Source organism: Hippopotamus amphibius, chromosome 16 (genome assembly GCF_030028045.1).
Source record: "Hippopotamus amphibius kiboko isolate mHipAmp2 chromosome 16, mHipAmp2.hap2, whole genome shotgun sequence".
NCBI classification, from domain to species: domain Eukaryota; kingdom Metazoa; phylum Chordata; class Mammalia; order Artiodactyla; family Hippopotamidae; genus Hippopotamus; species Hippopotamus amphibius.
The window spans coordinates 17,480,721-17,494,790 of record NC_080201.1 but is presented as its reverse complement, the minus strand read 5'-3'; the positions used below and the strand labels follow the sequence as shown (position 1 = coordinate 17,494,790).

At 37.9% G+C, this 14,070-nt stretch overlaps 1 protein-coding gene across 1 annotated transcript in view; it reads left to right on the top strand.

The window, feature by feature from the left end:
* Nucleotides 1-14,070, top strand: part of SNTB2 (syntrophin beta 2) — a 96,659-nt gene that overhangs the window by 38,226 nt on the left and 44,363 nt on the right. The window contains exon 2 of the mRNA XM_057711765.1: nucleotides 7,466-7,679. Within this exon, the coding sequence (XP_057567748.1) occupies nucleotides 7,466-7,679 (214 nt within the window). The remainder of the gene's footprint in view (nucleotides 1-7,465; nucleotides 7,680-14,070) is intronic.

Sequence of the window (14,070 nt, the reverse complement as noted above, 5' to 3'; positions counted from 1 at the left end):
AAAATTCATATATCAGCTTTTATGTGAACATAAGTTTTTGTTTTTCTGGAATATAATTTACTTATTCATTACATTTATCCTTTTTTATTTTTGCCTGTTTTGTTCATGGAGATATTAAGTTCCCAAAACAGTTGCTGGCATGTAGCAGAAGCTCAGTAAATTAAAGAATATGCAATATTACTTTAAAATGGAAAGGTATAATGAAACCAGAGTCACTCAGAACACGTTTTACATTGCCAACCCTAGAATGTGCAGCTTCTCAGATCCTAAATGGCAAGAGACTTGACCTGAAAGATACCTGCAAGTTGAGAATGTAAAAGGCTTCTTACTAAAAATAAAGTAATTCCTCCCTAATGCTTTTGGTGGCCATCTATCAGATTCCTGATTTGGAGGAGGAGATTGGGACAAGGTTGAGGAGAAACTTCTGAGGTGAATACTTTAACAGTGATGTCAACATAACTCACTTGTGAGCAAAATGAAAAGCCAGCTCTTCTACCCTAAGGATAAGTCAGAAACAAAGTTGCTTGCAAAAGCAGGGGAAATATTGGCACCATTCTGCCTACTTTGTCTGATGCATTTAGTTTCACTTAAACTCATAGTAAAGGTCACTTGATGAGATTAGAAAACGATAAGCATTAGAGATAACAGAGGCAAATACTGATTGTATGAGAGATTGTTGTTTATAAGGGAAGGTGATTGATTTACCAGAATACTTGTGTTTACAACCATAGGCTACATCTGCACTATGAAGTATCTTTTGGACAAGCTTTTAAAAGCCACATAAATGGCATTCAGTTTAAAATCAGATGCTGCCTAATGCCCCCAACCATAATAGCCGCGTACCTTGTTAATATACAGGGACCTCTGTAACCCTATTCGTTAGAGTGTGGAATTCAGTAAGAATCAGTTGGATCTTGGATCCTATCCAGTGCATTATAGTTTTAGAAGGCTCAACAAGGTTTCAGTTTAAGGTGGTTCCATGTTTAAAGTTTGAGCAAGGTTTCAGAATATGTTTTTTTCGTTTAAGTTTTGTTTTTTGTATAAATGATATGGGCTTATCAAAGTTTCAAATATACACAGCTACATAAAGAAAAAAAGGCTGTCCTATGCATATTTCTAAGCACTATTGATATTTTGATGAAAATCTTTCCAGATGTCTTTCCAGATGTGTGTACAGTACATGTATATGTTTTTGGTCACTCTAAAGAGAATGGATTATAGTGATGCTTTTAGGGTTGGGGGAAACCTCTTCATTTTCAATAAGAGCAAGCTGTGTGTAAAAGAAAGAAGATTAATTTCAGCATATAAACACCTAAAACACTGTAAACATCAGAGTTTAATTAAGCATTTTGAGGATGATCTTTAGCTATCCGGAAAAGTGAAATAGTTCTGAAATGTATCACCGGTTCTGAGTTGACCTGAATGCCACGTGGGGTTGTAGAGGCTTTGTTTATCCAGCGGGTTTATCCCGCGGGGTATCCAGGTTAAAGCACTGTGGCAACTGGGGAGATCTAAGGACAGGACTAAAACAGAACACTGTTAACTTTTCACCTTTCATAAATCTGAGGTAAATTAGAAACAGATGTTTATTTATGGTTCTCCAGCCATTATGAAGGGCCAGTTAGATGGCGGTATGGGTGCCATTGTCATCAACTCAAGTGAAACTCATTGCTCTTTTAATAAGGCCATGCAATAAGCTGTGTATGTATGTCTGTTTTATTTAAATATGTGCAGTATTCAGCTGATTGATGCTACTCTGTGATCAAATAAACTTCTAAGTATGTCATAAAGGGGGCTTTTCTAACCACTGTAGTCTTCAAGAGTAGTCATTTAGAATGTCTTTAATTTCCCTCAATTGGTAGAACCAAAAGTTAGTATGTTGCCTTAAATGTTTAAAAAGCAAGTCTCTGCCATTGGCAGTGACTGGAAACCGTAAGAATTTCTGCCAAAGTTGTGATCTAATTCTCTCCTGAAAGCACAAAGCTAAACTAAAGCATGTATTGAAGTGCCTGAGTCAGCAGTTCAAGGGCTATACTGGTTGCACCCCTGCTTATTTTTCTAGGATGAAAAAATCTCCTTGGTGACCTGAAGTAGTTAGCTTTTACTCTCTCCACCTAGAAATACACGTATTATAACTATACATAGAAAGTATAGCACACGCACACACACACAAACTTTCTAGATGTTGCCATTAGCATTATTATATTTTTTAGAATTATTCTTAACTTCAATAGATGTTGTTGAATAACTTATAAGAAAATAATTTTGCCTCTTCTACTGATTGCTGTTAAAATTTTTTAACTTTTCAAGGTTTTTAATTTAGGGAAGAAGAAAGGTACATGCTATTTATTGAATGTTTCATATGTGTCTAGAATTTTTACTTAGTGTTACTGCCATTTTATAGATGAGGACTTCAGAAATGTCAAGTGAGGTCACATAGCTCTGAAGTAGCAAGCACAGTTAGTAGTTAGCATTTGCACAAGGTCTGATTCCAAAGGCCTCTGTCACCACATCATGTAGAGTGAGCTGTAGAGATGCTATCCTTATGAAAGATTATCATCAGTATTACTAAGTAAAAAAAGCAAGATGTGGAAAGAGTAAGCATAATATGCTACTGTTGTGTGTATTTATATATATATATATACACACACACGTGTGTGTCTATTTTTATACATGCTTAGCCTATCACTGGAAGACCATACAGTGATTGCCTCCAGGGATGGGAATTGGGCTACTAGAAATATATGCTTTTTTTTTAAAATTATTTTGTTTTTGGCTGCATTGGTTCTTCATTGCTGCTCATGGGCTTTCTCCAGTTGTGGTGAGCGAGGGCTGCTCTTTGTTGCAGTACGTGGGCTTCTCATTGCAGTGGCACAGGCTCTAGGTGTGTGGGCTTCAGTAGTTGTGGCACATGGGCTCAATAGTTGTGGCTTACAGGCTCTAGAGCACAGGCTCAGTAGTTGTGGCACATGGGCTTAGTTGCTCCGTGGCATGTGGGATCTTCCTGGAACAGGGAACAAACTTGTGTTGGCAGGTGGATTCTTAACCACTGCACCACCTAGGAAGTCCCCCTTTACTCTTTATTATAAAATCTTTTATACCTTTTGAATTTTGTTTTATATGCATGTATTATCTATTTGAAATTGAAACAATATTTTAAAGACTTGTTAGCTATGTTTTTAGAAACATAGGTGATTATTTTTTAGATTTAGTAATCTATTTCTTAGTAAAGCTTCATAGGCTTGTAAAGCTTCTAATGCTATGAAATATTAATACTAGCTATTATGACATTGATAAGCATTGATGATGATCATATCTTTCTAGTTTTTCAGTTCCCATGATGCTACTTTAAATGGCCTACCACAGTGGAATTTGAGAGGAGGTGGATTACTGATGTAACATATATTGATATTAGAGAGGAAATGGTGACTGATTTATCTACATTCAACTATTTAGTGACATTTTAATGCTTTTTAAGATTTTTAATAATCTTCAGTTTATCTAGTTTTTGAAGTGAGAGTACCATGCCTCAGATGACAGTAGTTGCCAGTCATGACTGAGGTAAAAAGTATTTTGTATGTCTTTAAATTGAACTTAAAAAGAAAAACATTTCCCATCTATTAAAAGCAATGTCTTAATTTGTGGCTACCATTATAGAAATACCTTGTTTTTGACTGTTTTTTTGTACTTGTTTTTCAAAACTGTAACAGTTTGTTTCCATAGCTGTCTCCCTTGCTAGACTGGGGATTCCTTGAGGGCAAGGTCCATGCCTAAATTGCTCTTGTATTCTCTGACTAGCCTAATGCCTGATACTTGAAAGGTAACTAAAAATGTTGAATGAGTTGGATTGAATTGAAATAGAGATACATAGTTTAGTCCAGAGAAGAGAGAGAGAGATAATCTCAGTCTTCAAATATTTGAAGGGTTAATGTGTGGAAGAGATTAAGTTTGTTCTGTATAGCCTCTGTAAACAGCACACCAGCGGGTGGAAGTTTCAAGTTTCTAAATGTTAAGAGTTGTCTAAAGCTAGTTGGGGCTGTCTCAGGAGGTACTGAATCTATCTCCAGATTTATTCATGATGGTGAACTACTGAGATAATTCAAATATTTAATTGTTCATTTTTTCCTTCACTCATTAATTCAAACATTTACTGAGCAGGTGCTGGTCTGGATGTTGGACACCAAGATTGAATAAATCATAAACTCTGCCTTTGGGGAACTTGCAGCTAGCAGGGAAACTGAAGTATTAACAAAGGATTACAACCCAGGGTGCTTAGAGGTTGTTACAGAGGAGTAATGGTAATACCCTGGAGAGAGTGAAGAGGAAAGGCTGCTAAGGAGGTGACTCTTGAGTAGAGCTGACCAGGCAGATAAAGGGAGAAAGAAGTCCTAAGCAGAAACAACAATATGCGAAGAGGGATTTCCCTGGTGGTCCAGTGGTTAAGAATCCACCTTCCAATGCAGGGGATGCGGGTTCAATCCCTGGTTTGGGAACTAAGATCCCACATACTGCAGGGCAACTAAGCCTACGTGCCATGACTGCTGAGCCCTGCACTCTGCAACCAGAGACAGGCCTGCTTGCCACAAGGGAAGATCCCACATGCTGCAACTAAGACTGAAAATAAATAAAAAACAAACAAACAAAAAGCAGTATGCAAAGACTCAAAAGTTAAAGTTTCTAGGATAGAGGGACTTCCCTGGTAGCACAGTCATTAAGAATCTACCTGCCAGTGCAGGGGACACGGGTACAATCCCTGCTCCAGGGAGATCGCACATGCCGTGGAGCAACTAAGCCTGTATGCCATAACTGCTGAACCTGTGAGCCACAACTATTGAGGCTTTGTGCCACAGCTACTGAAGCCCACTCGCCTAGAGCCCATGCTCCTTAAGAGAAGCCACCACGATGAGAAACCCGTGCACTGCAACGAAGAATAGCCCCCGCTTGCTACAACTACAGAAAGCCGGTGTGCAGCAACAAAGACCCAATGCAGCCAATAAAATTAATTAATTAATTTGTAAAAAAAAAAAAAGTTTTTAGAATAGAGTAGTGGTATGTCATTTGAATTACATGCTCTTATTTATTTTGGGGGGGGGGTACATCAAGTTCAGTCATCTGTTTTTATACACATATCCCCGTATTCCCTCCCTCCCTCGACTCCCCCCCCACCCTCCCTCGAGTCCCCCCCACCCTCCCCGTCAGTCCTCTAAGGCATCTTCCATCCTCGAGTTGGACTCCCTTTGTTATACAACAACTTCCCACTGGCTATCTGTTTTACAGTTGGTAGTATATATATGTCTGTGCTACTCTCTCGCTTCGCCTAAAGCTTCCCCTTCACCCCCCGCCCCGCCCAAACCTCGAGTTCTCCAGTCCATTCTCTGCATCTGCGTCCTTGTTCTTGTCACTGAGTTCATCAGTACCATTTTTAGATTCCGTATATGTGAGTTAGCATACAATATTTGTCTTTCTCTTTCTGACTTACTTCACTATGTATGACAGACTCTAGGTCTATCCACCTCATGACATATAGCTCCATCTCATCCCTTTTTATAGCTGAGTATTATTCCATTGTATATATATGCCACATCTTCTTTATCCATTCATTTGTTGATGGGCATTTAGGTTGCTTCCATGTCCTGGCTATTGTAAATAGTGCTGCAATAAACATTATGGTACATGTTTCTTTTGGGATTATGGTTTTCTTTGGGTATATACCCAGGAGTGGGATTACTGGATCATATGGTAGTTCTATGTGTAGTTTTTTAAGGAACGTCCAAATTGTTTTCCATAGTGGCTGTACCAACTTACAGTCCCACCAACAGTGCAGGAGAGTTCCCTTTTCTCCACACCCTCTCCAGCATTTGTTGTTTCCAAATTTTGTGATGATGGCCATTCTGATTGGTGTGAGGTGATAGCTCATTGTGGCTTTGACTTGCATTTCTCTGATGATTAGTGATGTGGAGCATCTTTTCATGTGTTTGTTGGCCATCTGTATGTCTTCTTTGGAGAAAAGTCTATTTAGGTCTTCCGCCCATTTGTGGATTGGGTTATTTGCTTTTTTTGGTATTAAGCTGCATGAGCTGCTTGTATATTTTGGAGGTTAATCCTTTGTCCGTCGTTTCATAGGCAACTATTTTTTCCCATTCTGAGGGTTGCCTTCTAGTCTTGTTTATGGTTTCTTTCGCTGTGCAAAAGCTTTTAAGTTTCATGAGGTCCCATTTGTTTATTCTTTATTTTATTTCCATGATTCTAGGAGGTGGGTCAAAAAGGATCTTGATTTGATGGATGTCATAGAGTGTTCTGCCTATGTTTTCCTCTAGGAGTTTTATAGTGTCTGGACTTACATGTAGGTCTTTAATCCATTTTGAGTTTATTTTTGTGTATGGTGTTAGGAAGTGTTCTAATTTCATTCTTTTACATGTTGCTGTCCAGTTTTCTCAGCACCACTTATTGAAGAGGCTGTCTTTTTTCCATTGTATATTTGTGCCTCCTTTGTCGAAGATAAGGTGCCCATGTGTGTTTGGGCTTACTTCTGAGTTCTCTATTCTATTCCACTGATCTTCCTTTCTATTTTTGTGCCAGTACCATAGTGTCTTGATCACTATGGCCTTGTAGTATAGTTTGAAGCCAGGAAGCCTGATTCCACCAACTCCATTTTTCCTTCTCAATATTGCTTTGGCTATTCGGGGTCTTTTGCGTTTCCATACAAATCGTAAGATTTCTTGCTGTAGTTCTGTGAAAAATGCCATTGGTAATTTGATTGGGATTGCGTTGAATCTGTAAATTGCTTTGGGTAGTACAGTCATTTTCACGATGTTGATTCTTCCAATCCAGGAACATGGTATGTCCCTCCATCTGTTTGTGTCGTCTTTGATTTCTTTCATCAATGTCTTAAAGTTTTCTGCATACAGATCTTTTGTCTCCTTAGGCAGGTTTATTCCTGGGTATTTTATTCTTTTGGTTGCAATGGTGAATGGGAGAGTTTCCTTAATTTCTCTTTCTGCTCTTCCGTTGTTAGTGTATAGGAATGCAAGAGATTTCTGTGCATTAATTTTGTATCCTGCTACTTTACTAAACCCATCAATTAGTGCTAGCAGTTTTCTGGTAGAGTCTTTAGGGTTTTCTGTATATAATATCATGTCATCTGCAAAGAGTGACAATTTTACTTCTTCTTTTCCAATTTGGATTCCTTTTCTTTCTTTTTCTTCTCTGATTGCTGTGGCTAAAACTTCCAAAACTATGTTGAATAATAATGGTGAGAGTGGACACCCTTGTCTTGTTCCTGTTCTTAGAGGGAATTCGGATTACATGCTCTTAAAGCACCTTCCAATCCTAAGATTCTGTGTGCTGGCTCTTTAACTTAGTGTATTTTTTCACTTCATGCCAGATAGTTTGTGTATATATATATTTTAGTTATTTATCATAGGAAGCAAAAATACTAACCCCCTTCTTTAATTTTTGTTCACAGTTAAATTCATCCGAGAAGTAACGCCATATATCAAGAAGCCATCGTTAGTATCAGATCTGCCATGGGAAGGTGCAGCTCCCCAGTCACCAAGTTTTAGTGGCAGTGAAGACTCTGGTTCTCCAAAACACCAGAACAGCACCAAGGACAGAAAGGTCATCCCTCTCAAAATGTGTTTTGCTGCTAGAAACCTAAGCATGCCGGACCTGGAAAACAGGTGAGCTGTACCTAAGGAGAACATCATACTCACAGCTTTACAAACTTATGGATATGTTGCAATATTACTTTTGTGTATTTTTACTATAAGCAATACAATTTTACAATAAGCAATAATGTGACTGTTGACTAGATTATATAGAGGAAAACATCAGCCTTGAGAGAATCATTTTTGGACTTTCATATTTAAATTACTTCACAAATATATGTACATGTATAGATCAATTTTGGATGAACACACAAGAAACTTGATGGTTATGCCTGTGGAGTGAAATGGGATTAGAAGGTAGAAGGAAAGAAAGGCTTCTACTTTTCATTTTGTACCTTTCTGGAGTGTTACTATTACTTTTTTCATTATGAATATTACTTAATAATTGAAAAAAAGTCTTGTTCAAGAAATTTTAAACAATATCTCCTTAAAAGGAAATTCCTTATAGTATTATAGTGTAAAGAATCAAAGATCTTCATTATAAATAAATCTGCATCAGTAAGTAATGTGACTCTGGCAAGTTAGCTTCTCTTGACCTCAGTATCCTCATTTGTAAAATGAGAGCATTGGATTGGGTAATTTCTAATATCCCTCCTAGTTCTATCACCATTTGGGTTCTACGACTTTGTCTTCATTAATGCCATGAAGTGGTACTGGTAAACCTGGTATTAAATGAGAGATTAGGGGGTAAAAAAGAGATAAAGAAACTAGTACAAAGACATAGTTAAGGACAAACTTTTTATAATATACTTTCATTTTTATGGTCTCCTCTGATCTGAATGCACAGCCAGGTGCCTAATGGTATGGTTCACAGAAGACAACAAGAAGCTGAATGACCTTGGGCATTTTAGGCCATAGGTACATGGAAGCTCCTGCTCTGTAGTATATTGTGTGTATGCTGGAAAGAGCTGAGCTCTGCAATCACGTAGACCTTGATTTCAATCCCAACTAGGTCGCCTGGTCCAAGGAAATTTCTGAGCAATTTCCTTCACCTGCGTAAACCTCCATATTCTCATTGATATGTTCAAGCCATAGAAATTACTTCGTGTTACATACAGGTTTATTTGTGAAAGATTTTATGTATATTGAATCATATATAAATACAAAACAGCTTGATCTTTAAAGACATGCTATGTTCATTTTTTTTCATACGTTAAGAATCTAATTTGTACCTGTGGCTACCAAGAGGGGAGGGGGGGGTGAGATAAATTGGGAGATTGGGATTGACATATATACACTGCTATGTATAAAGTAGATAGCTAATGAGAACAGACTGTAAAGCACAGGGAACTCTATTCAGTGCTCTGTGGTGACCTAAATGGGAAGGAAATCCAAGGAAGGAGGGTTATATGTATACATGTGGCTGATTCATTTTGCTCTAGAGCAGAACTAACACAACATTGTAAGACAACTATACTCCAATAAAAAAACAAAACAAAACAAGAATCTAATTTGTAAGGTAAATAATCACCTCTGCCTCTTAAATCCAAATTTAAAAATTTATTTTTCTCAAATGAGATACATTTATGTAGAGACTTTGATCTGTTAATCATGGACTTTAAAAAAAAAATTTGTAAGGACCATAGAGAAGGAATTAGAATAGAGTTACAATCTGATAAAAGAAGAACAAATAGCCACTAAATTTGTCAACTGATTGTCAGGCTGAGGAAAGTTTTCAGGCTAAGTCCCTTCATTATAAATCATTTCTGAGAATGAGACTAGGTTGTTGTCTAAGTCTGTTCAGGCTGCTGTAACAAAATACCATAAACTGGGTGGCTTATAAACAACAGAAAATTATTTTTCACAGTTAGGTGAAAGGCTGGGAAGTCCAGGATCAAGGCACTAGCAGATCTAGTGTCTGGCGAAGGCCCACGTCCTGTTTCATAGATGGTCATTTTCTTGCTATGTCTGCACATAGCAGAGAAGTCTAAAGAGCTCCCTGGGGTCTCTCTCACGAGAGCACTAATCCCATCTGTGAGGACTCTGTCGCATGATCTAATCACCTCCCAGAGGCCCCATCTTCTAATTTTGTCACATTTGTTAGGATTTTCACATATGAATTTGAGGCAGGGACAGAAACATTCAGTCTGTGTAGCCCCTGTAGTGCTGCTGATATACCTGGATATTAGGGGGGGGAAGCAAAGTGTTACAAAGTTTCTGTAGAATGCTGGGGTTGTGGGAGTGGGAAGAGAAGGAAGGAGGAAGGTGATATGACTATGACTTGCTGAAAGTTGTCATAGTTTATCATCCACTAAGACATCTTTTAGAACTCAATAACTTTGACCTTTATTAAAATTTGGGGCTGCATTCTCTTTAGCACATATGCTGAAGACATTTGGTGGATGGCCAAGTTTGAAATAGATTTTCAGAACCAAAAAGAGAGGACAGTTTGGGCTACAAGAGTTGTATCACACTGTGCTCTTTAGTAAGGTGATCGGTCTACTTGACCAGTGTACTATACAAGGAAAGGTCTTAGAAGAGTCAGGCTTTTGCAGATTCTCAGGCTTAATGCTGCAAAGTAATTCATTTATGATGTTAATTGAAATACCAAATTTGGGGACTTCCCTGGCTGTCCCATGGTTAAGACTCGGTGCTCCCAATACAGGGGGCACAGGTTCTGTCCCTGGTTGGGGAACTAAGATCTGGCATGCCGCACAGCAGGGCCAAAAGAAGAAAAAAAAAAAACCAAATTTGCAAATGATCTGCTTTTGTAAAATATGAATTGGAAGAGATTCAAGGTTATTTTTATGTCACTCTTACTTGCATGCCATCGTACTTTCTAGAGAAAAAGAAAAGCAGTAGAATTGCAGGTACCTGGCAAAATTATGGGTAACTTTGGTTATACACACAGGAATGTGAACATCTATCCTAAGTGTCTTGGTAGAAAAAAATGTTCAGAACCATTGACTAATTAGAGTGAGGTTAGGGTGATGGACTTTGTAACTTTAGCCAAGCTATTTGCCTTTCCGTAAGCCTTGGTTTCCTCCTGTATAAAATGAAAGGTTATATGAGGATTAAATAAGAGAACAATTATAAAACCGGCATAGTATGCTCTGAATATATTATTATCATAGGTGCTGTTGGTGTCCTTGAGACCTTAAACAAGTCCCTTAATTTCTCTGTCCTATTTTTCTCTTTCTGTAAAATGGACATAATATTTCCTGCTCAACTCTAGTCTTTAGAACTGCTTCAAGGATAAATAAGATAGTATCTATAAAATCACTTGGAGCTCTTTGATCGTTAAATTTATCTCAGCTCTGTCAAAGGAAATGTCATGACAGGTAACACAGCTGCAACGTTTAAAGCCATGAAGGAAAACAGTTCATTTAGGAACAGCAAAAATAAGTTTCATCAGGACTTCTGTCACCAAGACATTTATCACATTTAAGCCTTATATAACTAACCATATTTCTATTTGAAAATCTTAATCTTCCACATAGTCTTTTGTAAAACTCTGAGCAAGAAATAGGCTTAGATGTTCTCTAATCTGGAAAATACTTATGAAGCTGATATTTAAGCCCTACGTAGGCAAGCGGGTTCACATTATTCTTCATTTTTTCCCTAATATTTTATTATGAAACTCTTCAAACATATAGCAAAGTTGAAATAATTTTATAGTCAACACTATTTTTCCACCTAGATTCTACCATTAACATTTTACTATATTTGCTTTATCATAGCTTGGCCCATCTATCCATTGTCAACCCATCTTAATTTTTTTTGATGCATTTCAAAGTGAATTGCACACATTAGTATACTTCCCTCTACTCAAGCATGCATGTAGAGTTCAGTGTTTTCATTGTAGGTTTTTTCTTTTGAGATAATATTTGCATACAATAAAATACACAGATCATAAGTTTTGACAGATGTGTACAATTATGTAACCTAAGCCTATCAAGATATAGAACATTACCATTACCCTGAAAGGTTTTCTTTTGCCCCTTCCCAGTCAATTCATTTTCCCACCTTCCAAGGCTACAGCTGTTCTGACTTGCTGTCATAGATTTGTTTCAACTATTCTAAAACTTCATGTAAATGTAGTCATATCATATGTACTTTCTTGTTTTTTTTTATAAATTTGTTTATTTTTTATTTATTGGCTGCGTTGGGTCTTCGTTGGTGTGTGCAGGCTTTCTCTAGTTGCGGCAAGCGGGGCTACTCTTTGTTGCAGTGTGCAGGTTTCTCACTGCAGTGGCTTCTCGTCACAGAGCACAGGCTCTAGGCTTGCGGGCTTCAGTAATCGTGGCACATGGGCTCAATAGTTGTGGCTCGCAGGCTCTAGAGCGCAGGCTCAGTAGTTGTGGCGCACGGGCTTAGTTGCTCCACGGCATGTGCGATCTTCCTGGACCAGGGATTGTACCCAAGTCCCCTGAATTGGCAGGCAGATTCTTAACCACTGATCTACCACTAGGGAAGTCCCCATATGTACTTTCTTGTGATGGAATGATTTTATTCAGAATAAGATTTTTGAGATTCATCCTTCTTGTTGCATGTAACAATAGTTCTTTCTCTTTTATTGCTGAGTATTAATATGTTTTATGAATATATCACAGTTTCTTTATCCATTTTCCTATTGATGGATACCTGAACTGTTTCCAGTTTGGAGTTAATATTAATAAAATTATTATGAATGATTTTGTACAGCTCTTGTGGGCATACATTTTTATTTCTCTTGGGTAAATTCCTAGGAGTGAAACTGCTGCCTCACAGGGTAGGTGTATGTTCAGTTTTTTAAAAAACTGCCAGATTTTTTCCCAAAGTGTTTGTGCCGTTTTATATTCCCACCCGCAGTGTGTGAGAACTTCCATTGCTCCACATCCTTATCAGTCTTTTAATAGTAACTGTTCTGGTAGGTGTGTAGTGGAATCTTTTTGTGGTTCATCCTTCATTTTTATGTGACTTCACTTTCTAGATAAAAAACGTATTTGACATGAGGGGAAAGCATCCTTTTTTTTTTTCTTCTGTTTTACTACATTGATTAAGTTTCACTGTCTAGAGCTGAAAAAAAGTGCCGACCATCAGAATAAATAAGTAAGGTGGGAGAGGAAGTTTATTCACTTCTTCTACCTCTAGTCCTCAAGACCTCACTAGATGCTTCTGATAGTTACAAGCAGTTTATTGTGGAAAGTGAAAGCTAAATAAATAATGACAAAGTCCAGGGAGAGAACATGAGCCTGTTCCTTAGCAAACAGCACTGTGGGCAGTGCAGAGTTTAGCAAGGACAAGGTGTTCTTAAATGCTGCTTTTCGGAAATGTAAATCTGTTACGGTTGAGCTGATTCACAATGTCTGGGTCATCTTCACTTTGGCTGTTCTCCATGTAAAAGGTAAATTTCACCCTTATGACGTATAAAACAACATAATTATTACTAAATTGAACACATAAGTTATGTCAAAGACTTTACTAAACAGAAAAAATAAGCAGGCTAGACTGATAGAATTCTATGCTTCTGTGAACCTAAACATGATCTGATTCATCTGATCAGAATGTAACTGCATTTCTCAGGAAATCCTCAGTGGTTTGACTAGAGGCCAGAACTCTTCACACTGTAGCTGTCTCCTCCTCTCTGCTGTGGGCCCAAACAATGACTGGCAGACTGCCTCCAAATTTTTATTAGTAGAGTTTTCATTTGAATTTTTCTTTTAAAACAGCAGTAGACGTTAGAAAACATGTTGTCCCCTTTATCAGCTCTAGGGGATGCTTCTTCAAAAGCAGACTTTTGGATCCTAGAATCGTTAGTCCTATTATGGAGTTTATTTTCTGTTCCTTCTGATTTAATTTTCTATTTTACAATCATTTTTTAAGAAGCACTGCAAAATTTCTCTTTTCATGAAAAATTGATAATTCTGTCCTGGGAACTGTTTTACTTCCCCTTTTCATCTTTTTCCAGCCTAGTGGTCCCATGATCTCCTGTTTAATCAGGTTAAGTTGAGTTTATAACAGACTTATTTTCCTTTCTTTCAGTTAGTAATAAGTAAGATCTTTAACAGCAGAATTTTCAGAGTGTAAACTGTGGCAAAGTAGCTATGTCTGAGAGACTCTCCCAGGAACTGTATGAGGTATAAAGGCTTTTTCAGAAGGTGAACGTTTTGTGCCCAGAGAAGGATGAACTGATTCCTGCCTTTAGTGCTAAGTAGGTCAGTAGGAGTGAAAGAAAGTTTTCGTCATGGTTTTGTGACTGAACTTTTAGCATGCGATCAAGGATGTTAAGCTGGTTACAGTGCCAAAGCAACCAGGTAGAAATAAATAGCCTCTGTAGAAAGCGACCATCCTGGTATAGGGTCTAAATTAAGGACATCACTGGCTCTTGCACTCATTTTGGTGGCATGAGGGTGGATATGAATCTTCTGCTGGTTTGAGGGTGGGGCAGTCCCTGGCCGCTGGGTGTGGGCAATGCTGGAAC